At 35.6% G+C, this 27,402-nt stretch overlaps 1 protein-coding gene across 1 annotated transcript in view; it reads left to right on the forward strand.

Moving 5' to 3' along the window:
• The window catches only part of ADAMTS19 (ADAM metallopeptidase with thrombospondin type 1 motif 19), a 280,962-nt gene that overhangs the window by 215,494 nt on the left and 38,066 nt on the right, over positions 1–27,402 (forward strand). Inside the window, exons 17-19 of the mRNA XM_070045097.1 lie at positions 10,451–10,608; positions 14,333–14,486; positions 24,969–25,104. Coding sequence (XP_069901198.1) covers positions 10,451–10,608; positions 14,333–14,486; positions 24,969–25,104 — 448 coding nt within the window. The remainder of the gene's footprint in view (positions 1–10,450; positions 10,609–14,332; positions 14,487–24,968; positions 25,105–27,402) is intronic.

Here is a 27,402-nt window from a genome sequence, read left to right on the forward strand (position 1 = left end):
AAGGCAAGGATTCTTCAATATATGCAAATCAATGAACATGATACAACATATTAACAAATTGAAGGAGTAAAACCATATGATCATCTCAATAGATACAGAGAAAGCTTTTGACAAAATTCAACACCCATTTATGGTAAAAACCCTCCAGAAAGTAGGCATAGAGGGAACTTTCCTCAACATAATAAAGGCCATATATGACAAACCCACAGCCACCATCATCCTCAAAAGTGAAAATCTGAAACCATTTCCACTAAGATGAGGAAGAAGATAAGGTTGCCCACTCTCACCACCCTTATTCAACATAGTTTTGGAAGTTTTAGCCACAGCAATCAGAGAAGAAAAACAAATAAAAGGAACCCAAATCAGAAAAGAAATAAAGCTGTAACTGTTTGCAGATGACATGATATTATACATAGAGAATCCTAAAGATGCTACCAGAAGACTACTAGAGCTAATCAATGAATTTGGTAAAGTAGCAGGATACAAAATTAATGCACAGAAATCTCTTTGCATTCCTATACCCTAATGATGAAAAATCTGAAAGTGAAATTAAGAAAATGCTCCTATTTACCTTTGCAACAAAAAGAATAAAATACCCAGGTATAAAGCTACCTAAGGAGACAAAAGACCTGTATGCAGAAAATTATAAGACACTGATGAAAGAAATTAAAGGTGATACAAATAGATGGAGAAATATACCATGTTCTTGTATTTGAAGAATCAACATTGTGAAAATTACTATACTACACAAAGCAATCTACAGATTCGGTGCAATCCCTATCAAAATACCACTGGCATTTTTCACAGAACTAGAACAAAAAATTTCACAGTCTGTATGGAAACACAAAAGACCCCGAATAGCCAAAGCAATATTGAGAACGAGAAACGGAGCTGGAGAAATCAGGCTCCCTGACTTCAGACTATACTACAAAGCTACAGTAATCAAGACAGTATGGTACTGGCACAAAAACAGAAATATAGACCAATGGAACAGGATAGAAAGCCCAGAGATAAACCCATGCACATATAGTCACCTTATCTTTGATAAAGGAGACAAGTGTGTACAATAGAGAAAAGACAGCCTCTTCAATACATGGTGCTGGGAAAACTGGACAGCTACATGTAAAAGAATGAAGTGAGAACACTCCCTAACACCATACACAAAAATAAACTCAAAATGGATTAAAGACCTAAATGTTAGGCCAGATACTATCAAACTCTTACAAGAAAACATAGGCAGAACACTCTATGACATAAATCACAGCAAGATCCTTTTTGACCCACCTCCTAGAGAAATGGAAATAAAGACAAAGATAAACAAATGGGCCCTAATGAAGCTCAAAACCTTTTGCACAGCAAAGGAAACCATAAACAAGACAAAAAGACAACCCTCAGAATGGGAGAAAATATTTGCAAATTGAAACAACTGACAAAGGATTAATCTCCAAACTTTACAAGCAGCTCATGCAGCTCAATATCAAAAAAACAAACAACCCAATCCAAAAATGGGCAGAAGACTTGAAGAGACATTTCTCCAAAGAAGATATACAGATTGCCAACAAACACATGAAAGGATGCTGAACATCATTAATCATTAGAGAAATGCAAATCAAAACTGCAATGCGGTATCATCTCACACTGGTCAGAATGACCATCATCAAAAAACCTACAAGCAATAAATGCTGGAGAGGGTGTGGAGAAAAGGGAACCCTCTTGCACTGTTGGTGGGAATGTAAATTGATGCAGCCACTATGGAGAACAGTATGGAGGTTCCCTAAAAAACTAGAAGTAGAACTACCATATGCCCCAGCAATCCCACTACTGGGCATATACACAGAGAAAACCATAATTCAAAAAGAGTCATGTGCCACAGTGTTCATTGAGCACTATTTACAATAGCCAGGACATGGAAGCAACCTAAGTGTCCATTGACAGATGAATGGATAAAGAAGATGTGGCACATATATACAATGGAATATTACTCAGCCATAAAAAGAAACGAAATTGAGTTATTTGTAGTGAGGTGGATGGACCTAGAGTCTGTCATACAAAGTGAAGTAAGTCAGAAAGAGAAAAACAAATACTGTACGCTAACACATATATATGGAATCCAAAAAAAAGAAAAATGGTCATGAAGAACCTAGGGGCAAGATGGGAATAAAGACGCAGACCTACTAGAGAATGGACTTGAGGACAGGGGGAGGGGGAAGGGTAAGCTGGGACAAGGTGAGAGAGTGGCAGTGTATATATATGGACATATATACACTACCAAATGTAAAATAGATAGCTAGTGGGAAGCAGTCTCATAGCACAGGGAGATCAGCTCGGTGCTTTTTGACCAGCTAGAAGGGTGGGATAGGCAGGTGGGAGGGAGGGAGACACAAGAAGGAAGAGAGATGGGGATATATGTATATTTATAACTGATTCACTTTGTTATAAAGCAGAAACTAACACACCATTGTAAAGCAATTACAGTCCCATAAAAATGTTAAAAAGAAAAAAAGAGAAGGTGGGATTTGAAAAATAATTGAATACAAATTAAATAAATAAATAAGTAAACTACTGTTCTTTTAAAGACATCATTAAGAAAATAAAAAGGCAAGCCATAGTCTCAGAGATAAATATTTGCAATAAATTTATCATGAAAAGAATTTGTATCTAGAATATATAAAAATGTAATTTTCATGAATTTCTAATAGATAGAAACAAATATTCTTAACCAACAGTTAGTTATAAAGGAAACAGTGAAGTACAAATGTTTATATTTATTACCTGCCTTAAGAAAAATAAGATTTTTAGTACATTGGGAGAGCCTTTGTGCCCCTCCTCCTATTTTATAGTAAATTTTGTATAAAACTGGTACTGTTTTTCCTTAAGTGTTTGAACGTTGGTATTTTCTTTCTGGGAAGGTTTTTGAATCCCAGCCTAATTTCTTTAGTGTGTGTGTGTGTGTGTGTGTGTGTGTGTGTATGTGTATGTGTGTGTGTGTGTGTGTGTGTGTTTATAACTAGTCAGATGTTCTTTTAATTCTTGTGACAGATTTGGTAATTGGTGTCTTCAAAGAACTTATCTATTTCACTTATCAAGTTTATTGTCTTGAAGTTGTTTATAATATGTTCTTACAACACTACAGTGTCTATATGCACTATAGCAATATTTCTCCTCTCATTTCTGATGTTGTTAATTTTTGTCTTCTTTTCCTAATCAGTCAAACTAGAGTTTTATCCGTTTTTGATCTTTTGAAATAACCACCTTTTAGTGTCATTAATTGCATCTATTGTTAATCTGCTTTCTATTCAATTGACTTTTGGTCTTTATTATTTTCTTCCTACTTACTTTAGGTTTAAATCGATTTTTTTAATACCATTTTAAGTTAGAAACTTAGGTAATTGATTTTAGTCCTTCTTTGTTAATATGACAGTTTTTCTAAGCACTGCTTTAGCTGCATTCCACAATTTTTGTAGGTCATACTGTTTGTTTAAAATATTTTCAAATTTTCATTGTGGTTTCTACTTTGACTCATGGGTTATTTGTAACTGTATTGTTTAATTTCCAAATATTTGTAGATTTTCTAGTAGATATTTTATTGATTCCAGTTTAAATCTGCATGGAAAGAGAATATGCAGTTGATCCTTGAACGACATGGGGGTTAGGGACGCCTACCCTCCATACAGCCGAAAATCCTAGTATAATTTATAGTCAGACCTCCACATAGGCTCTTCCTCCATATATACCGTTTCTCGCTATCTGCGATTCAGTTCAGCATTTGTGAATTCAAACATCAGGGGAGGTGGGGATGGGAGATCATGTAGTAAGTAATGAAGTATTTACCATTTAAAAACTTCCATGTACAAGTGGCCCACGCAGTTCACATATACATTCAAGGGTCATCTGTACTGCCTGATTTCAGCTGAGACTTGTTTCATGGCCTATGGCTTGTATTGGTTAATGTTTCATTTATACTTGAAAAAAAATTATCTTCTGCAATTGCTGACTCTTCTCTAAATATCGGTTGGCTCCATTTGGTTCAGGTGTTCTATATTCTTATTGATTTTCTTCTTTTATCATCTAAGGAAAGAGAAATATTGAAATCTCTGATTAAAACTGTGAATTTTTCTATATCTCCTTTCAATTATGTTAGTTTTTGCTTTGTGCATTTTGATGCTTTGTTATACACTTAAGATTTTATTATCTCCTTAATAAATTTTAAATGTCATTTGAGATTTTACATTTAAAGTAATTTAAATTTAAATGACATTTTTTAAAATTATCTTTTGATCTTAGAATATTCCTTGACCTGATGTCCATGCTATCTGATATTAATGTAGCCAATACATCTTTTTTGATTGGTGTTGCATGCTTAATTCTTTCTGCCTTTTAGGTTTGCTCTCCCTGTCTTTCATTTTTAAAGTACATTCTTGTAAATTGAATATAGTTGGCCCTCTGGCCTGATAATCTATCCTAACTAATATCATAGTACATTTAAACATAATATAATTATGTGAATATTGAATTTTTCTATGTATTTCATTCCTTTCTATTCCTTTTTTTCCTCTTAATCTGGCTTCTGTTGGATTTTTTTTTTTAGTAGTCTGTTAATCTCCTTTATTTGCTTATCAGCCATGTATAGCTCATGTTTTATATTTTCATTGATTGCTTTACTGTATAAGTTTTTAACTTATTATAGTCTCCCTTCAGATTATATTGTGCCACTTTACATGTAATATACGTTCCTTAAAACAGTTGAGTTCCCTTTTCCTCCTTCCCCTCCTTTGCTATTATACATTTTATTTCTACATTTTATATAATCAACTTATTTTTACATATACTTTAAGCGCCAAAATACATTGTAACTATTTATGCTTTAAATAGTTAATTATACTATAAAGAAATTTTTTTTTTTTTTTTTTTTTTTTTGCGGTACGCGGGCCTCTCACCACCGTGGCCTCTCCCATTACGGAGCACAAGCTCCGGATGCGCAGGCTCAGGGGCCATGGCTCACGGGCCCAGCCGCTCTGCGGCACGTGGGATCCTCCCGGACTGGGGCATGAACCCGTGTCTCCTGCATCAGCAGGCGGACTCTCAACCACTGTGCCACCAGGGAAGCCCCTATAAAGAACTTATTAATGAAAAAATTATATATTTATTTTATTTTATTTTTTAATTTTTTTAAATTTTTACTTAAGGATAGTTGATTTAAAATGTTGTGTTAGTTTCTACTGTACAGCAAAGTGAATTAGTTAAACATATACCCATTCTTTTTTAGATTATTTTCCCATGTAGGTCATTACAGAGTATTGAGAAGAGTTCCCTGTGCTATACAGTAGGTCCTTATAAAATAGACAACTAATAAGGACCTGCTTAGTTATTTTTGTACATTTACCAGTACCAGCATTCTTCATGCCTTCACATAGACACCTGTTTCAATCTAGAACCATGTTCTTTTAGCCTGAAGAACATCCTTTAATACTTCTTGTAGAGCAAGTCTGCTGGCAGCCAAATTTCTTAGATTTTGTTTGTCTGACAGTATATTTATTTCACCTTCATATGTGAAGGATATTTTCACTGAATATAGAATTCTATATTTTGTTTTGTTTTTTTCACTTTAAGGTAACGTTTCATTGTCTTCTGGCTTGCATTCGTTGTAATGGTATATCCAGGGAATTCTTAAATCTTTTTTGCGCTATATCTAATATGCCTGTTTCTTTTTGGCCACTATTTTTTTTATGATTCCATGCTTTTTATCTTTTATATTTTTAACTTTTTATTTTATACTGGAGTATAGTTGATTAACAATGTTGTGTTAGTTTCAGGTGTACAGCACAGTGATTCAGTTATACATATACATGTATTTATTCTTTTTCAAATTTCTTTCCCATTGAGGTTGTAGATAATATTGAGTAGATTTCCCTGTGCTATACAGTAAGTCCTTGTTGGTTATCTATTTTAAATATGGCCACTATTAAGATTGTTCTCGCTATCATTGTTTGCCAGCAGTTTGATTGTATTGTGCTTTGGTATGGCTTTCTTTATGCTTATCCTGTTTGGGTTCCAATGTACTTCTCAGATCTGTAGGTTTATGGTGTATATTAGATTTGGAAAAATTTTGAACACTGTGTCTTCAAATAATTTTTGTGCCTACACTCCCTTTTCAGGGAGCCTTTATTCTAGGACTAGACCAGCTTTATTTCTAATATGCAGCCTTTCTAGGTTCTCCTCTGAAGAGTCTGTATGTTCAGTAAGATACCTTCACTCTGATAGCATAGAATGCATCTGTCTTCTAACCCTACGCAAGCTCCAGTAGTTATGCAGTTTACAGGTCCTAGGTAATTACTCTTTTCCCAGCCTTGCGGAATTTCACCCCACTTATTTGCAACTTAGTAAAATATTTAGTTTCAGGCTCAAAGGAACACCTTTGCAGATTTTTTTCTTTTGCTTTTATCATATTCGTATTTTGGTTGGTTTTCCTAATTACTGTATCATAGAAAAAAATGCATTGTTTGTTAATGGTTCACTTCGTTTCCTTGAAAAATACCAGAACTTTTAGGAAAAAAGACTTCATTTGTTTCTTAAGAATTTAGTAATTATCAGTTAACTATAGGATTTACAGAAACTCAAGACTTTAAAAGAATAGTGCAAGTAAACAGATCATTCTCCTTTAAACTACCATGATAGTTTCTGCCACAAAAATTTTTGACAGATGAAGGATGAAACAAATGAAACAGTTATTTTTGAGTGGCTCTAAGAAATTCTGTTGTAGAAGTTTTAAGTTGCCAATATTTGGTGTAATACCATGCTACTTGATGTTAATGGATAGTGTTGTAGGAATTAGAAGGTAGTTAACTTCTGTAATAGAAAACAAAAAAATAATTGTGAAATAGCATACACTTGACACTACCCCCCACCCCGCTGCCCAAATTCCCTGTGTCCTATCAAAACTCTATTGTGTCCTACCTGCCAGGTACCTGGTTATTCCCATTTCTTTCCCTTGGGTCATTACATAAACTAGTAAGGTTTAAGGTAACGTCCAAAAGAGACGTAAAAGTGGAAACGAAAGACTTTAAGGGCTCAAAGACAGACAATAAGATGAACTGATAAATGATAGGGCTGATAGTTATGTGTAAACAGTGAGAGTATATAAGGAGGCTGTTGCAGCTTAAATAGGATGGCGGTCTCTACACAGCAAGCATAAATAAGTGAAATCCTCTAGGTTATGTCCCTCACACTATGTCAGCTTATGAAATATTTTGAAGCTCGTTGCTGTGTTGCTCCGTCTTCTCCAGTACTCAATAAAACAGATTCCAGCTGCCTTAGCCAGTTTGAACTCCATTCTCTGTGTCCTCATCTCGCTGAAGCCCTCGTTATCTGTGCTCTGCTTGAGTTCCCCCTCTCTGTGGTGGGGCCTGCTAAATATCTTCAGGCAGAAAGTCAAGTAATTTTAGAGAGCATTGGGTCTCCTCCTCTTAGGGATCACAGTTCTCTGTTGTCCATTGTCCAGTGTCTGGGAACAGTTGTTTCATATACTGTCTAGTTTTCTAGTTGTTTACAGGGGGAGAGATAGTGCAGTTCCAGTTATTCAGCTATGGCCAGAAACTGATTTTCTAAAAACGTTTTTAAAGCTAATGAATTAAAAACCAAAACCAGGAAACACCACACACCCAGAGTATTGAGTCAGCATATAAGGTTGCTCTTAAGCTTATAAATTGTGTGGGTTTTCAGATACATGCATGTGGCATTTGGGCGGGGAACGCTGAATTCCAGAATACCAGTTGAGTCTCAACATTATACTATAGTCACCACAAAAGGTTTTTAAGGCATTTTTCTTAGAGATTTTCAGGAAATATTCCTTTGTAATAGTGCTATGAATATATGTTGAGATACAGGAAAAAGAATGGAATTATACTGGCCGCAGTACAAATCTAGGCCAAAAAGACTCTCAGAATATTTAATAGACCTTAGAGAAATACAAGGGCGTACTTTACCTTTTAGGCAAAATCATTATTTTTTTAATCAATCTAGCATTATCAGAAGTATATCCATTTGTAGATGGTAAGAGCTATTTGCAAAGTGTTGAGAGTTTTCTGGCAACATATTTCCCTTTCAAGTTTAAAATTCAAGGTAAACATTAGTACTTGTATATTTTTCATACATCTGAAAATATTTATGCTTAATATTTTATCTAAAACATTCTACTTTATATGCAGTATGTGATAAAGATATTACTTGGTAGAAATTAAGAGGTAAAATTTCAATATTTCTATTAACATGTTGCTTATAATAATTAGAATATAAACTCCAGAAAAATCTCTTAGTGGACCAAAAAACCTTCACAGATAATTTATAATTTGCTTAATTAATTTAAATTTAAAAGGCAAATAACTAATAAGCAAATGAAAAATATCTTTAACATCAATAGCAAAAAGAGACTTTTCTAAAAAACTGGATTGTTCAAAATTCAAATCCTGATATTTCTCCTCAATCATTTTTTTTTTGCTAACCTTTCCAATCTCACTGTTTGCTTTTATAACCCACTGTTTCTCATACTAGAAACCTGGCATCATCTCTGACACTTCCTTTCACACAGGACAACCAAGTCATCATCATATTTTATCAATTTCATTCCTAAATTCCTCTTTGCACCCTTCTCTACTACCTTGAGCCAAGCCACCATTACTTTCCATTGGGCTACTATTCTGTCTTCTCTATACAAATTTGTCCTATGCAAGTCCCTTTTCTGTACAATATTGTTCAAAATCTTGTATAGTTTTATATTTTTTCTTAGGAAAAAGCCTCTAAAAGTTAACAAGGCTTATAAGGTCTGGCTATTCCTTACTCTCCAGCCTCATGAGTTCATGATCCACTTGAGTACATGTGGCATCTGCACATTTGCTACCTGATTCTCACCAAGCTGCAGTGGTGACCTTGGCATCTGTAGTTCCCTCAGTCTTGAACACTCTTGCTTCTCTTTTCCCCTGGCTAGCATCCTCCATAAAAGACATCCTTCAGGCAAGCCTTTCCTGATTCCTCCCTCACGAGTTTCAGTGTAATTATAATTAGTTGGTTACTTATGACTTGATTAATATCTGGTTTGCTAGTTAGATGATAAGTTCTATGAAGCCGGAGAACATATTTCTGTTGTTCATTTGGGAAGTCCCAGAACTTTGAGTATTTCCTGATTTATAGAGGATGCTTGATAAGCAATGATTTAGGCATGATTAAATATTATACAAGAGAAAGGTGCTTTCAAGGAGTTGTTCAGAAATGGACACTCTTAGTCACTGTTATGAAAGCATAAATTCTTGCAAACTTTATGAAAATCAATTTGAAATTGTTTTTCCAAATCTTTAAATGTTTGATTTCTTTGACTCTGTAATTCCAAATCTGGGAATCTATCCAAGGGAAGTATTCAGGTATACAAATATTTAGTGTACAGTGTATTTATCTGAGCGTTATTTACAATATTAAAAAGTTGGAACTCCTCAAACATTCAATAAATAGAGATTAGCTTAAATAATATTTTGGAAGATTTATTGGCTTATTATCAAAACATTTTCATAGCATTATGACATAAAAACCTTCAATGAATCTTCATGTAAATGTTTTTGAAAGAGAAATTCAAATATAGGGGAGAGTTTAAAGTTTAAATAAAAAATAAAATCATTTGGAAAAAACATAAGGTATCCTTAATTTTAAATGATAATCATGGCATGTCACTTCCATGTTATGAATCTCATTTAAATAGTAGCACAGATCAGGTCAAAAAAGAAAAAGAGAAAAAAAAGTATAGGTAAACAAAGTTACTCCACAAAATTTCATACAAATGATGGCTGTTTGTGGGTGAGAATTAGCATTTATCCTCCATTCTTGTACACAATAAATCACAAACTAGGGATGTTTAAAGGTTCTGAGTTCTGTTTTTAGAACTAACACATTATCTTTGAATTGTTTTGTATTGAACATAACCCTGTCATTCTGATCTGTTAACATTCCGTGTCATGATCTTTCTGTCATCACACTCTTTCCTGGGTGGCATAGGAGATACAGAGCATGTATAAGATGTAGTACCAGCCTTCACATTGTTCATAGGATCATTGCATAGACAACATAGACACACATAGCCTTTAAAATAATAATACGTTGTTAAAGAATAAATGATTAAGGGACACAAAATAAGGTTATAGACATCGAGTGTTCAAAGGAGGTTGGAGGAGGCAAGGATAAACGTGACTGTATGGTTTGTGGACAGCTTCAGGAGAGAAGGAGAACTTCCTATGGCATTTGCTGTGATTGCAGACTTTCCCAAAGAGGAGATGCCTCATGTTTTGCATCAGGGAGTGTTGACCATTTAGTTTAGAAATGAATGAAATGCTTTTAACAAAATGATGCAAAGTGGATAGTGATTAATGATGCTGACTTGTTAATCTCATAATATTTTATAACTTTTTTATAGCTCTCCGAGACACTGGAAAACAGTCTATTAATAGTGACTGGAAGATTGAACACTCTGGAGCATTCAACTTAGCGGGAACTACTGTCCATTATGTAAGACGAGGTCTCTGGGAGAAGATCTCCGCCAAAGGTCCTACTACATCACCATTACACCTCCTGGTATGAGGGAACGAATCGATAACATTGCATAATCAGCTTCCTATGACAAAGGACATTCCCACCGTGCCTTCTCTTATCTTTTTTCCAAATTTGAATTGTCAAGTAAACATTTAAAATTATTTAAGAGGTGGGTTTTTAGGGTTTTTTAATGTGTTTGAAATCAAGATGTCTAAAAATGGAAATTATTATGAAAGGAACACGATATTTTAGGGAATTCACAGACTCACAGTAGAAGTGAATTAGCAGGCAATAAGGTTCCTCTTTCCCTAAAAGCATATGTTTACTAACCAGAGTGGATGTCTATAAAGAGAGTGCTATAATATGGCAAACCGTAACATTTCATACATCTGTGAAATGGGCATTGCCTGAATCTGTATAAAATACCTTTGATAAAATGGTATTGGTCCCAGGGGAAAACGTTTGGTAAATATCTAACAAGGCTTCCAATTACCCCATTGTGTTCTTACTAGGTTAAGTGATTCCTGTAAAGAATTATGATAATTTGAATGCTTGGGATAATAAGTTTCTTTACCATGTAGCAGAAGACTAGGTCTGAGTTTGGAGTGAAAGAATCAGGACATTGGGGCTCTGCGCCCTTGCTCATGGCAGGTTCACATACCTCTTTTGACCTTGATCATTGCAGTCAATGCTAATGGCTCAGGAGTTGTTTCTTCTGGTGGCAAAGTCTGAGATTCACACACTTCAACACCTCTTTGAGTCCACACATAAAAACAACTCTAAAATACAGCCAACTGACTGTTTATTTGGAGTGTAGTGTGCCACATTATTTAATATCTCCACACAATTAAAGTTGAATTCTTCCTCAACTGGAGACATCTGTGTTGCCAGTATAGCAGCCAGAGGTTCAAATCTCATACTGGCCCATTTGCTTTTCCTACTTTAACATGCCTGCAAATCACCTGGGGTTCTTGTTAAAATGCATATTCTGGGGAGGAACCTGAGACCTGCATTTCTAACCATCTCCCAGGTGATGCCACTACTGCTGGTCCACTGACCACATTTCAAGTAAGAATGTTTTAGAGAACTGCAGTCAATAGACTTTACCAACAGGAATATGCATAAGGGGAGCAGGGTGAGTTGCATGGGGGCCTTCTGTTCCGAATCTTAATACTAGTAATAATATACACCATCAAGCACTGAGAGTCAGACCCTATCCAAAAGTGCTTTATGTTCATCATAGCACTTAATCCTCAAAATAACCCTGTGTAGTATGTATTATTATTACTCCGTTTTACAGATTAGAAAACACTAAGTATGTAAAAGGTTAAATACTGTGCTCAGTGCCTCCCAGTAAGTTACTTAGCTTTGAATAAACTAGGTGTTAATCCATCTTCTATGCTGCCTCTCCTGATGCAAAGCTTAAATCTAAGTTCTTTACACCAGACAGCCTTGGATCATGAGTATGCATATACTTTAAATAATTATTTTGTTCATTCCCCCACAGTTCCTCTGGATCCTTTTATTTAATTTAAATTGGAAACTCCAGTCTGTGCCCTCTGCCATCTGGAGAGAGGAAAAAAAAAAAAATGACTAAACAAACATTGTATGACCAATATCTGGCTCTTTCCATGACTGGGTCACTTAGAATAACAACATTATCAACAACAAACATTTGTTTAATGATTGGGCTGCAGAAAACGCCATCAGGTTGCCTCCCTTATTACATTAATGTAAACTACGTTTTTTTTAATGGAAGAAGACTGAGGCTCTTTTAGTGAGCCTCTAATTCAGAATCTTAAAACAATATATGTGAGACCTCAGCGTTGGGCAGAGGGAGTTTCCTTGCTGCAGAATCCTTAATCTGACTGGTAATTACTAAGGTTTTTCCTGGAAGCATGAAACATAATTAAAGTCAGTGAACTATGTCTAAAAGAAGGCATCTGTGTGACCTGGATTTATTCAGTAATCCAAGGAAAACTGCACTTCTAAGATATTTTTCTTTAACGACTATTACAGATTGAAAGCTGGTACTGAATTTTGAAAGGCAATACCTTCTGCTGCCATGCTTCAGTATGTGCCCCTCAACTGTAACGCGGTCGCACTTTCCTTCTTGCAAAGAATACTGCCAAGTTCAAATGGTTTAAGAAAGAGCTAATGATTTTTTAGCCAATGTCTTTATTTTAAATGGCATTAGGTATTCAAGGACAATCTAAAGTTCTATCGATGAAAAGGTAGTTTTTTAAGAAAAAAAGACATGATTTCACTTAATTAAATAAGTTGGCAAATAATTTATTTATATGTTCATTTCATCAATTTGAAAATCATGTAATAGTCTGGTTATTTCCATAAACAAGGTGAGTCCATCTCTCTCTTTTTTAACTCATTTAGCTGAAAAGTCACTGGCAACATGAAATGAGATATTTAAAGCCAAAATAAGCACTGTGATATACTTAGAAGTAGGATCCAGCATGTTAGTATATATGAATTTTTAAAGTATTATTTTTATTGTTGATATAGTTGATTTATAATGTCATCATACTAGTTCCCCAATCCACATATTAAAATGTATCTTAGTATTTCTGATAATATATTGAGGCAGAATCTTAAGAAAAAGAAGTAAAGAAAATTAACCCTGGGCTCATTTAAATTTTTTCCTATTAAGTGTTAACTCTGTAACCTGTCATTACAACCACCTTGATACAGATTAAATATTTAAGTTTTCTAATACTTCAACATAATTTAAAATTTAGATATATATGTTTTTATACATCACAGCGTGTCATATAGACTGCTTCCATAAATCCTCAGATCCATAGAAGTGATATATTCCATGAGCTTGTTTGACATATTTGGTGAAAATGTATTTATAAAGAAACATATATTCTCATTCATTCTTTTATTTAAAATGAGTATATTTCAGGTATTTTTCTTTCATTTAAAACATGTATGCTTGCCCATGATGATGCAGTTCTTAGCTTGATACTGGGTACCATGGGAGAACAAAGCAGACATGGTCCCTGCTTATGGTTTAGTCCATGTAGCCCAAAGTTCAATCATTCTCATACATCCTTTATGGTTTCTTACACTGTTTACATATGTGTACATAACTGTACCATTATTAAGTTAATTTGCAGTTAGAAGTTCTTTTTAACGTAAATTTCTTTTCAAAGGAAATGATCTTTATTATAAATGGAAAATTAGTAACCTTGCCAAAGTTAAACTGTAAGCATACATGGAATAAAATTCTTGTCCTCTAATTGGCTTAGAAGTTCTCTGCCCTTATGGAGTGAAATGATTTCCAAAATCTTCTCTTCCTCTGTTGACACAGCGACTTATTATTCATCTTTCTCTTTTATATGAGTGGAACGGCTTCATTTGATATTAGATCGTGGGTTATATCTTGATGTTATGTAGGACACATGTCCCTGTCCCCCCTACTAAAGTCATCTCATACTTGTACCATGCTTTGAGAGACTGTCTAGTCCATCAACTTGGGAGAAAGTGATGTGGTATCTCTGACCTTATTCAGGTGGCCTATGTTTTCCATGCTGTCTTTAGCTCAAAGGTAAGTGTGTAACTCCAGTGATTTCAGAAGCAGGACAATTTTAACATTTAAGCATAATATCTCAAGTCTACTATGTATTAAAGGAGCATGCACACCATGCAAAAAGCATTTTAAGGTATTCGTATCCTTAGTTTTATGCTTTACATTGAATATGCTCTACTTTGATCCATCTGCCTTGATCACTTTTATATATTATAGGTGCTGCTGTTTCAAGACCAGAATTATGGTCTTCATTATGAATACACTATCCCGTCAGACCCTGTACCAGAGAATCAGAGCTCCAAAGCACCTGAACCCCTTTTCATGTGGACACACACAGGCTGGGAAGATTGCGATGCCACGTGTGGAGGAGGTGAAGTATTTTTCAGTATTTACCTTTCCAAAACAGCTTCTTTTCTGATTAACCATTGATAATTAAGACAGGTCCATAACCCCTTATCTAAAATTTCAAACTCCATAAAGGATTGGAAACTGAAAGTTTTTTGCGACACGTTTAGTGCCTAAATCCCTGAACTATTTTGCAGCAAAAACTGGCATGAATTGAAGAAAGGCTACGTACAGTTGTTACATATGTCACTCAATATGGTCACTCATTGCATTGCTTTGCATAAATATTAACACTTATGGGGGCTGCCCTAGACACCATACAGGTTGTTATGTCATATACTTACACTTTTATATTTACTTGGGACACTATACCATTTAGAGTTCAGAGAGATGGGAAGAAACCAACAAAGCATATTAAAATAAGTAGCCAACAACATTGGAGAAAAAACATGCAAATGAGAATGCTTTTCTGTAAGGCAAGTGAGAAAGTATTTATTACAAGAAAGAGAGAATGATCAACTGTATCAAAAGCTGCTAATAAGTCAAAAATAATGTGCACTGAAATTGACTATTACATTCAAATATATTTATTGTATTTCAAAAGATATTATATTTTTATATTTGAAACATAGAGGTCAATGATGACTCTGTCAAAATTACTTTTAATGATTTGGCTCAAAAGACTAAGTGAAGTGAATTCAAGAGAAAATAGCATGTGATGAATTGAAGAAAGGACTAAAGGTAACAGGAAATTTTGCTGAAACAAGAAAGCAGAGAAATGTGGCATTAGCTGGAAGGGAATATGAATCAAAGAGTTTGTTGTTGTTTTTAATAGGGGAAATTATACATGATGATTTCCCAATGTGAGTTTTCTAGAATAGAACAGAAAACTAGTGGTGCAAAGGAGAGAGCAAAAAATTTCTGGAGTGATATCCTTAAGTTGGCAGGATGGATGGAATGGAATAGTTGGCTTTGGATAGAAATATGGAGAGCCCATCACTAGTAACAGGAGAAAATACAGTATTTTGAACAGAAGCAGATGTTGGAAACTTGTGGTGGTACTCTTTTGGTTGCATCTATTTTATCAGTAAAGGCCATTTTGCTGCTATTAAAGGTGAGAATGGAGATATGAGAATTTTGAAAAGAGAGGAGATGTGAAGTGGTCACTTAAGAGAGTGAGAGAATGAATGAAATGGTACATGTATTTTGACTTTATGGTAGCATTGATGGTCCACTTGAAGTTGACAGTCATGAATTTAGCTTGACATACATATCATAATGATACTTACCCTCCAGCTATGTACAGCATACAGATGCACTTGTGGTACAAGTTTTGGAATTGCCATGTGAGTGTAATAAAACAAAAGGAGAATCCGCTTGACCTGAGGTTGTATGTAAGGAGTTGAAAATGATTGGCCATGGAATTTAGTTGTATAAGGAGGAAACTAAAAATACAAAGGACTTTGAAAGACAGTGAAAAGGTGGTAGCACTAATGGATTTTAGGGCCTGGTGGAGTTAAAGAACTTTTAGATTCAGGGTACTTAAGGGAGAGGGCTGGAAATACAGGAGATGGTGACAGAAAATAGAGCTAAGGGTATGGAGGGGATATAGTTATTAGTAATAACAAGACCAGGAGAGTTAGTGGCTTCTGTGAAGTGGAAGTACAGATCTTTGGGAAGAGAAGTGTGCCCGGAACTGAGAGGCCTCAGTGTTGGAAGAATCGTTCAAATGGCTATAATAATTACCAAAAAAATGTGTTAGGAGCAGTATTAGAAAATAGAACAATAATCCAGGAGGTAAAATCTTAGAGTAAAAAGCGAGATTGAATCAGGGGTTGGTGTTCGGTTACAGCAAGAAGGGGACTGCACTGCATAGTCTGCTCCAAAGCTGTAGGTTTAGGAAGAAGGAAAGGAGAATGGTCTGGTGGTGACAGCGAGGGGCATGGACACCCATGCTCTCTAGATGTAAAGGTATGGGGTGTAAGCAAGAAAATGGCCACCCCACTGGTGGCGGTAAAGGAAGCAAGAAACAGTGTCCTCAGGAGAGAGGAAAAGGGTACCGGGAACATCCAGAGGTTTGGAGGCTGGGGAGGAACAACTTCTGCTGCAGCACTTGGAGCTCTGGGGTCACCAGAGCAAAGGCAACATGGTAGGCAGGGGAAGGGAGACATTATAAAGAGCATACTTTGCTCCCAGGGGTACAGAGTAATTATAACAAAAGGATTTCTAGTCACTCACAATTTAAAAGCTTGTAGCAATCACCCTTGGCACAATGAAATTTTCATTGGCCATGTTTCCCTGGGGTCCCATTATCACCATGTGACTTGGGATCCTGTGTCCTCAGTCCTCTCCTGCTGATGACCCCATGTACACCCAAATTCCTATTCCTCTGCTTCTCCCATTTCTTACTGATGTCAGGGCCCATTTCATTTAAGGCGTTCTGATTCACATCCCCTATCCATAAAAAAACAAAAACACAAATAGAAACAAACACATTTAAAGTGAAGATCCACAGAGTTAGAACTTTCTTCTTTAATATAACTCAGCTGCCATTCCGTGATGGGTTATCTGGAAATGGAGCAACGAAAAGGTTGCTGGTTCCTGTTATTGCACTGAAAGGCAGTCATTAAAATCTGTTTACATCTGAGACTCTAGACAGGAAAGTGTTTGCCCAGTGAATTTTATTATACTCATTTTTTTTTCATTCTGCCATAATTGTGGTCTAGTAAAAGCTTCAGAAGTAAACATACAGAACTTGTCAGTCTTCAGTTTGAACAAGCGAATTTTTAGGGTTAAAAATTTTTTCCAAAATCACATTAATTGCAACCTAGAATATGTTTTGTCAATTGTCAGGCCTTAAGAAATAGAGGTTCAATGTAAATTATTTTAGTTTCAAGGTCAGAAGGGCTTTTAGATATTCTTGAGCATAACTTCATAATTATTAACATGAGAAAAGTGAAGTGCATTAGAGATTGAGACTTCCCAAGGTCACAGGCCCAATGTGGGAGGAGCCAAGATTAGAATCCAGGACTCCAGAGTTCAAGTCTTCTTTCCTCCATGTTATATACTTCCTTCAAGAGCAGTTCAGGGGTTCGGTGTCATTTCTTTCCACAAAGTATGTATAGCATGTCCCTTAGAGATTACATAGGTTTTATTTGTTTTTTTTTTAATTAATTTTTATTGGAATATAGTTGCTTTACAATGTTGTTAGTTTCTACTGTACAGCAAACTGACTCAGCTGTACGTATACCTATATCCCCTCTTTTTGGGATTTCCTTCCCATTTAGGTCCCCACCGTACATTAAGTAGGGTTCCCTGTGCTATACAGTATGTTCTCATTAGTTATCTATTTTATACATAGTATCAATAGTGTATATGTGTCAGTCCCAATCTCCCAGTTCCTCCCACCCCCCCTTTCCCCTCTGTATCCATACGTTCTCTACGTCTGTGTCTCATTTATACTTTGCAAATAAGATCATCTATACCATTTTTCTGGATTCCACACATATGCGTTAATAGACGATATTTGTTTTTCTGACTTCACTCTGTATGACAGTCTCTAGGTCCATCCACGTCTCTACAAATGACCCAGTTTTGTTTCTTTTTATGGCTAATATTCCACTGCATATTTGTACCACATCTTCTTTATCTATTCCTCTGTTGATGGACATTTAAGTTGCTTCCATGTCCTGACTATTGTAAATAGAGCTGCAGTGAACATTGGGGTGCATGTGTCTTTTTGAATTATGGTTTTCCCTGGGTATATGCCCAGTAGAGGGATTGCTGGGTCATATGGTAGTTCTATTTTTAGTTTTTTATGGAACTTCCATACTGTTTTCTATAGGGGCTGTCCCCGTTTACACTCCCATCTACAAACAATAAATGCTGGAGAGGCCGTGGATAAAAAGGAACCCTACATAGGTTTTCTTTGGATTCAAAGAGATGTTTTATTTAATATGTTAAATAAAAATTTAGATATGTCCTTACTTTTATTTCAAATGACTTATTTTATAAAATAGTCCTAATTATAAGCAATCTCTATATGATTTGCACTTGAATAAACCTTCTCTCTCAAATCTGTTCCATTGTGTTTAGTCAACAGTTTTCAATTATCTCTGACTATGTTAATAGGACGTATATTCATTTCAATGCCAAAGTATTTCTGGGCATTTGGATATTATTTTCCTTTGCAGTTCATAAATAAAGTGGATGGACAAGGTTTCAAGAATCGCATTATTTCTGACTCCGTTTCGTCGATTTTATAGCCAGAAAGAGCTTTGTAATCTTTCAGCATATTCATGAATTAGATGAGAGTAAGTTCAAAGCACAGAACATTGGAAACAGACTCATGTAAAATTTATCTTCAGCAGCAAAGAGGAATAATAGAACTATTCTACTTCACAGAAATATTAAGCAAGAAAGAGCAAATAAAGTATCACAGGGCAGTATAAAATTTCAGTGTTCGACATGTTATTTTTTTGAATACAATTTTAAGGCATCACATTCCGGAAATAAGTGGGAAAAAGAAATTTTAAAAAAATACCTAATGTCCAGTAGCTAAATTTTTATCAATATCTTTTACATCAGTATCTCAAACTAAGTTTTAAAATTACCCAAATAAGAGTTAACTGATTATGCATTTCTATTAATTTATTAATACCAGTTGTTACAAGATAACAAAAGCCTAAGATATAAAAACTTCTTCTTTTAGAAGAAATATTAATTTAAAATACCTAGTAATGCTGGTGATCTCAAGTAAATTTTTCCAGCAGTTTAACTTGTACACTTTTCATCACGATCTTGTCAAATTCAAATCATAGTTCCAGAAAAATTTGAATGGATATATCATTTTGTACTTTAGCATTGGCCATTGATATTAGTCCTTTTATTTTCAAACATCGTAAAACATATTTGTGAAATAAATGTTTACTTTGCATTGGTGTTCTAAAATATCTAAAAATCTTTGAAGGGATGTTTTAAATTTATTTTGGCACCTTAGAAGTAGGGGTCAGTGGATAAAGGATTTTTTTGACATAAAAGACTGTTTGAAATGATCTTGGTCTTCAGAGGCATCAGGGATCTATCATTCCATAATATCTGATGGTTTTTTGTGGAGTTAGCATTCCACATACTATATACAGTAACTGCATTACTCTAGGACTTTTATCTAGTAGATGAATTAATGAAATAAAACCTTGAATGAAGGCCCCCAAATTTAATAACGTGTTTTGAAATAAATGAAGAGTTAAACATGCTTTTAAGAAATCTGAATAGATACAATTTGAAGGGGAAAAAAAATAAGTCAGCATTCCACATTCTTCACATTAGTCCAAATCCTGCTAGCTTATGACTCTCATGCTGTAAACCTTGTATTGTGATATCTTCTAGACATGGCTTTCTTGTCCATGACCAGGTTCTCAGGAGGCATCCAAGTTTGGGGGTCCAAATTGAGGAAGTATTTCAGTATACTAATACCTGTATCTTATGAAGGGTGCTGGGTTTTTTCCTGTTTTTCCCTTTCACAGGCACTTTGCATGTACCAAAGTAAATGTTATTAGCCAAAGAAAACGCACCAAAATATATTTTTGCTCTTCTCTGCATTACTTTGTTTTAGTAATATTTAGTGCCATTTTGTATCCTATTGATGCTTTCTTTACTTAAATTAATAGGAATGTTTATATTAATATAAACTCTTTATAAACTTGAATTTAACACCTAAATAATAATCTATGTATTAGATTTGCCATATATAATTATTTCCCATAATTATTCATTTAGTTTGCACATGATTTTTTACCATCTTAGGAAACACAGTGTTGAGATGTACCTCTTAGTACAGGAAGTACTTTGAGCTTGAATTACATGTTTATATTTCATTTGTTGATTCCTTTACCAATACTGACTGTACTTGCACTTTTGCTGGATGATTCAAAGATGAGTACTTTCTGTTTTTAGAAAATTTACTATCCACCTAGTAGGGGTTAGATAATAAGAAAACACCATACAGAGTGATATGGGGAATTGTAAAAAGCCTTCCAGGGATATGCATAGTTGCAAAGGCCCTGGGGTTAGTGAGAATGTTTATTACTAGAGTGAAAAATATGAGGATCAAGCTGTGGGAAATTATTTGACCAAAAAAGTAGAAAGAAGGTAATTCGTGAAGGTACTTAAGTGTTATGCTAGCACTCAAGTTAAATTTAACTTGAAGGTTAGGGGATTACATTAAAATATTTGTGTGTATGGAAATGACAAGATCACATTGGATTGTTTATTGAGTGTTATGAACAATACAAAATACAATTTTTTATTAAAATAAAAAATGAAATTGTCATTTTAATATTAAGCCCAAACCTTGAAGGAAAAAATGTTTTATAGAAATGTAAAAAGAATGGCTAAAAATTAAAGGACATGACATGACATTAAAGGACATGACATTATGTAACTCTAAGAAGTGCTCAGAAAAAAGACCTTCTTCATCATTAAAGTATTTTTACTTTTGGTTCAATTGCTTGCTAGTCATTGTTAGTTCAATAGAAAATAATTAAGTAAAAATTTTTAAAGAAGAATGTAAAGACAGATGACTATATATAGTCTCTTTCTTATAGATTTCCCCAGTTTTAGTAAAACATTTGGATGAATTGTTGTACAAATTGTGGTCCATCCACAGCAGGATTTACTAGTTGGCAGTAGAAAGAAACAAATGATTGATACAACAATGAAGATGTACCTCCAAGGGGATCATGCAGAGTAAAAAAGTCAGTCCCCAAAAGTTATACACTGTATATACACTGTATATAACAGTTTTCAAAACATTCTTGAAAATATTATAGGAATGGAGAACAGGTTAGTAGCTGCCGGGACTCATTGAGTGGTGGATGGTAGGGGAAGTGGGTGTGGCTCTAAAAGGGTAACTGGAGGGATTTTTGTGGTGATGGAAATATTGTACATCTTGACAATATCTATGTCAGTGTGCTGGTTGTGATACTGTACTCTAGTTTTGCAAGTCATTACCACTGTGGGGAACTGGAAAAGGGTATTCAGATTCTCTTTATTATTTCTCACAAGTAGATGTGAGTATACAATTATTTCAAAACTAAAAAGTAAAAATTTTTTTAAAAGTTTGAAATGTCCCATAACATACAGAGAATTTCAGTTATGCATATTAAAACACTGTACCCACTCCCCAGATTGTTTCTACATGTATGATGCAGGTTTTAGAAATGTGATCTACCTGAGTAGACTATAGTTTTATTAAAAATTTCCATTTCATGAGTTAAATACAGAGCATAGAAAAAAAATCAATTTATCACTGAGATTGGAAAAGAAGGAACACAACATAATGTGTACTCTGTTCAGTGTCTTCAGAGAACAAAGAAAGAATCAGTAAATAAAAATTACCCCTCCTTTTCAGATTTTGCCCAAATTTGGTAATAAGATGAATATATAATGGTTATTGTATTTTATTTGTAATTATGTTCAAAACAGATTTCCCCAATACTGATTTAGTGGGAATGACCCAGAGATGAAATTAATTCCCATAAAGCAAATAATACACTGTCAACAGCTTGCAGCTACTCAAGGTTAAGGCAGAAGGCCAGTTACTTCATCACTTTCTGTTCATCCCTCGGTTCTACAGTACTGGATGCGTTGTAAATACTGCTGTTAGATGCTATAATGGAAATTTCCTCTGTTGGCTGGGACATAAAACTATATAAAAGAAAAAAATCAAACAATAACATTTCTGTATGGCTTTAAGATCCTAGTTGTATTTTCATAGGCATAATGTGCCTGTAACTGAGCATTAGATTTCTTTTCTTGATTCTCTTGTCTTTGTTCAATGAAATTTTTAAAAAGTAGGGCTAATCCCTCTTCTAGCTGCCAAAAAACTTATGATGTGAGGGTCTTTGCTACAATGTAGATGGAAATGTTCCAATTCGTGCTCACATGCCTTCATACTTTTTTAGAGCACCAGTAAGGTGCTCCCTGTAATGGCACCAGTACCTGTATCTCTTTTGATATATCAATACTTAAAAGATTTTTTTCAAAAGCTCAATATGTTACCTCTGGGCCAACATAACTAAGGTTAGATATTTTCTGAGTAAAGGAAAAAATGCAGTGTAATTAGCTCTGAGTTACTCATTCTGTGGCTACACTGAAGTTCAGCAAAGGCTCTCTGGATATTGTCTGTTTGTCATCTTTTTGTGCTGTAGTTGGCAAAAAGCATTAAATTTAAATTAGTTTAGACAACTACATCTATTCTGTAAAAGAGTGTCTTATAACTATGAGGTTTTAAATTAGATTTTAAAACTAATATTTATATTTCATAAAAGCAACATTTATTTTAATCCTACTTTTAGGTAGGCATCATTGTCATGTAGAAATAATACTTACATATGCTAGCATTATACAAAATTTGTGTTACACCTATTTCATAAAGGTCATATAGGAGCACCTGAGGCATAGGAAACTAGGTGGAAGTTGACCAAAAACTTCCCAAATTTTCACATTTAGGTAACTCCTACCTAGTAAAGCCAGTTTCTTCTGTGAAGAAAAATTAACATCATAAGTCATTTCTGCTTATCTAGCAGCTTATTTGAAAATTATTTGAAGTTGGTGGGTATTGAACACTATTATGATTAAGTCTAATGCCTCACCCCACCCTTCTTGACCTACCAAGGAATAGCCTGGACAGCCCTTAAACATTTGCCTGGGGCTTATAAGGTTGCCTTTCCTCTACACATTAGCATAAGCTTACCTGACTGCATGAGCTGCACAGGTCAGGCTAGTGGACCTCTGAGACGTGGCTGTTGCATTAGTTAGGCAGCTGGCACTCCACATAAAGTCCTTGCCCCAGAGACCGCAATCCAGCCCATGCTCCATTTGCCAAGTCATGCAGCCTTGTTCCAAGGCAACTTCTCGGTGGAGGAAGGAGCACCTGGGGGGTACCTTTTACTTATCTATGGTTGGATGTCCATCTCAAGGCCCTCCCCATTGTTGGCCCATTGGTGCACCCTTCACTGAGTGCCACAGAGTCCTGGTTGAAGGCATGCCTTTTCCCTCTCGAAGGAAAAGACCTTTTACCTGCTTGGCACTCTTGTCTGTCTTGAGCTCCCATAGAAAAAATTGCATTGCTCCAGAACTCTGGGATTCTCCAGATAGAAAATAATTTAGCCAACATTGTGCTGCCTATGCTAGAAGATGGAACTAAAGATCTAAATGTTTTCAATAACATGACATGCAGTGACCACAGATATAATTATTAGTTAATCCACATATGTATGTAGATATAGTCATGTTTTTATACTACAAGTTGTCATGGGACTATGTTCAGTGTTGTTGAGAGGGTAATCAAGGAAAGATCCTGAACCTGTTTCTATTCTTTTGTCTTCCACTTGGTTACCCCTGTCTCTCCCAATCCCCCTCAAGTCAAAGTAAAAGATACTCAAAAGTTATTCAAAGTAGCTCTCTCTCTCTCTCTCTACATCCTTTCTTGATGCCAGCCTCCTTCTCTGTTAATTAAAGAATGGAGTGACCTCTCTGCCACAAGCCCAGGCTGTCCTGTTTGGCATGACCAGTATGAATGCTCTGAGCTTCCTAATTATCATTGCATGGTAGTCATAAGCTCCTAACTAATGGGCCCTTCAATAGTGACCCAAAAGACTTGTGATTTTTTTTTCTTAATCCTTCATGACCTGTCTGGCTTTAAAATTATTGGCTGATTTAATTATTTTATAATGTCAAACAAGTTAAATTAAATTATTAAATCCTATATAGATATTTAAACTTTTTTAGAGAAACAGAATCAGCACATATGTAGTAGGCTTTTTCAGTGTAAGATGAAATAATAAGTGTTGTCAAGCAAGTGTGCTTATAGGGCTCTAAGCAAAATGAATACAGCATACAGAGAAAGGGGAAAAGCCAGTTTTCTGAAAGCTGGTGGAAAATGGGAAAACTCCCATGGCTTTTCTTAGAGAACAGGATAATCATTAGGGAATGAGGATTTCTTGAATTCTTGGGGTCTTTACCAGAAGTGACAACAATATAAGTCTGAGTTATATTCAAGAGAAGCTTGCTTCCCATAACTTACCCCCTGATGGTATACAGCCAGATGGTAAAATGTGCACACGTTTATATGCATATTTATGTGCACAAAGGTTTCATACAAATACTGCTTTCCACCACTGAATGCTAAAAGATGACACAGTCCTTTATAAAAATCTTTAAATAACGTCTTATCAACTTATGCACCATAATCCCTTTGTATTATAAAACTTGCCATTTAATTGCTAACAAGAAAAAAAATTATCTTCCTTAAGCCTAGAGTTACATTTTGTTATATAAATTATAAAAATATCATCCTCATTGATCTAACCTAAAATTTGTTTAAAATATGAAAATTACAAGTCTAGGAATACCTCGAATAAACATGCATATAAGACTATGCAATAAGTCCATTGCATAGAGGCCTAAAATAACATTTCTTTTTATGTTTCTTTGCTCTTTTCAGGAGAAAGGAAGACAACAGTGTCTTGCACGAAAATCATGAACAAAAATATCAGCATTGTGGACAATAAGAAATGCAAATACTTAACCAAGCCAGAGCCACAGATTCGCAAGTGCAATGAGCAACCGTGCCAAACAAGGTAACCCTGTCCCACCACTCATTAACAAAATCCCATTTTCTTAAAAACAATGCAGTGGATATGTACCAAAATGTAAGGCTTTAAATAAGCAAGGTCTAAGAAAGAAAGATAATCAACTTGATGGAATGAGTGTTAGAAAACCACGGTTAGGATTGACTTCAACTTCAGCTGCTGTCCACAGTGTGAAGACAACTCCTAACTGGATGGCAGAGGAGTATTTAAAAGTATTTGGTAACCTCTTCAAAAATCTGGTTATTTGGTTGAATTCAGCTACTCATTCCTAAATTCTCCAAAATGGTGTTTTAAGCACTTGCCAATGACGATATAAACTAAAGTGGGACTGGCCAGGACCCAGTCCCCTACACAACAGTGGGAGCATTTGGTCCTTCTGGTCCCCAAGGCTAGATCCTCACTTCCTCACCCCAGAGTCCCCAGGGCAAACTGTTTGGTTCCTGATCTCTGATCACCAGATTCCCGACCTGGGTCCTAGTTATTCGAAAGTTGGTTGCTTCGGTCCCATGTGACTTCCCCAGTGAGTAATAAGCAACAAAGCAGGCAAGAAACTCATGAGTGGGGGATAGAACCGCAATGCTGAGCACCGTAAAGTGGTGTAAAAGAAAGGCTACGCCTCAGTAACCAGCAGAGATGGGTGAATGGAACCTTAGTATGATTTTGGGGTGGGCTTGCAGCAAGGCTGTGCAGAATGGTTTCAGGCACAGGGCTCCCAAAAATCTCTGTGCTTTCATATAAAAATTAATGTTGGGCTTGAGTGGAACTCAGCCCCAGTGTCAAAAGTCCTCAAAACTTTGTGGGACAGAATGACAAAAAGAGTCTGAAGCTGGATTGATTCCTCTAGAATATGGAGACACAGACTTTTATTCTATCCTGACACTCAGAGATTTATTGAAGCTCAGTGAGTTAGGGTGTATTTGTGAGTTCTTAGGGAGTCAAACAATTGATCTCCTCTCCCAAGTTTCTGCAGTGGAGTCACAGCGAATGTGTATATACTGCAACTTGGATATGCAGAGAATTTGTAGCTTTGGAGTGCTCTCTAACTAATATAATCTTCCTCGTGACCTTCCACCACAATGTATGGGGAAGGGAAAGGAGAGTGAGAAACAGAGTTGCCGATTAACTATATTTAGGCTTTTCTGTCTTCAGTTATCTCTAATGCTCAGTTCTTCTGGTTTCCCTCTTCGCCCACCCTCCTCTTCAGAGGTAGCACTGCATCCCAAGCTCCTTCTATTTCTGGCTTATTGCAAAACTCAGTTGTTAAGCCCTCCAGATCTGGCTCATGCTATGTCAACCAGCTTAAAAGAATTTGGAAAATCTGTCTTTCTCTACAAAGCTGAAATTTCAAGACTTGCTTTTCTGTAGACTCAGTGTATTTAAGGTATCAAAAGCTGATTATCTACTTTTTCCTTTCTTTGCATCCGTGCTCTAACAATTCTTCCCTCCCCCTCAAAGGGAAAAATATGCTTCCAGAGAATAGAAGAATGGTATGTAAAAGAATATGCAAAAGAAAAACGTACATTACTTTCAATAATGTTCAATAATGCCCTTTGCACAAGCCGAACTATATGCTTTTCATCTAACTCTGTAATTACGTGTTTTTGTTTTGTTTTGTTTAACATCTTTATTGGAGTATAATTCCTTTACAATGGTGTGTTAGTTTCTGCTTTATAACAAAGTGAATCAGTTATACATATACATATGTCCCCATATCTCTTCCCTCTTGTGTCTCCCTCCCTCCCACCCTCCCTATCCCACCTCTCTAGGTGGTCACAAAGCACCGAGCTGATCTCCCTGTGCTATGCGGCTGCTTTAATTACGTGTTTTTACAAGGCAGGGTAGTAATCAACAGAAAGGGTGACCTAGGGAAATATTGTTGCCTACGGTCAGGTCCTTGGGTCTTTTCCATTCATTGCTAGGCAGATAACAGATGCTGAGTTTTTAGCTTTTGCCCTGTCAGCTAAAGAACCTGGATTTTTTTGTTGTTGTTATTACTATTCCTAAGAATTATCTTTCTCTTTTTTTTTTTTTTTTTTTTTTTTTTTTGCGGTACGCCGGCCTCTCACTGTTGTGACCTCTCCTGTTGCGGAGCACAGGCTCACGGGCCCAGCCGCTCCGCGGCATATGGGATCTTCCCGGACCGGGGCACAAACCCGTGTCCCCTGCATCGGCAGGCGGACTGGCAACCACTGCGCCACCAGGGAAGCCCTCTTTCTCTTTTTTTAATCTCTTTTAATAGACATTAAAATGCTAATTTACCTTTTGTTAAATAATTTATTAAAATGT

Source organism: Globicephala melas, chromosome 3 (genome assembly GCF_963455315.2).
Source record: "Globicephala melas chromosome 3, mGloMel1.2, whole genome shotgun sequence".
NCBI classification, from domain to species: Eukaryota; Metazoa; Chordata; class Mammalia; order Artiodactyla; family Delphinidae; genus Globicephala; species Globicephala melas.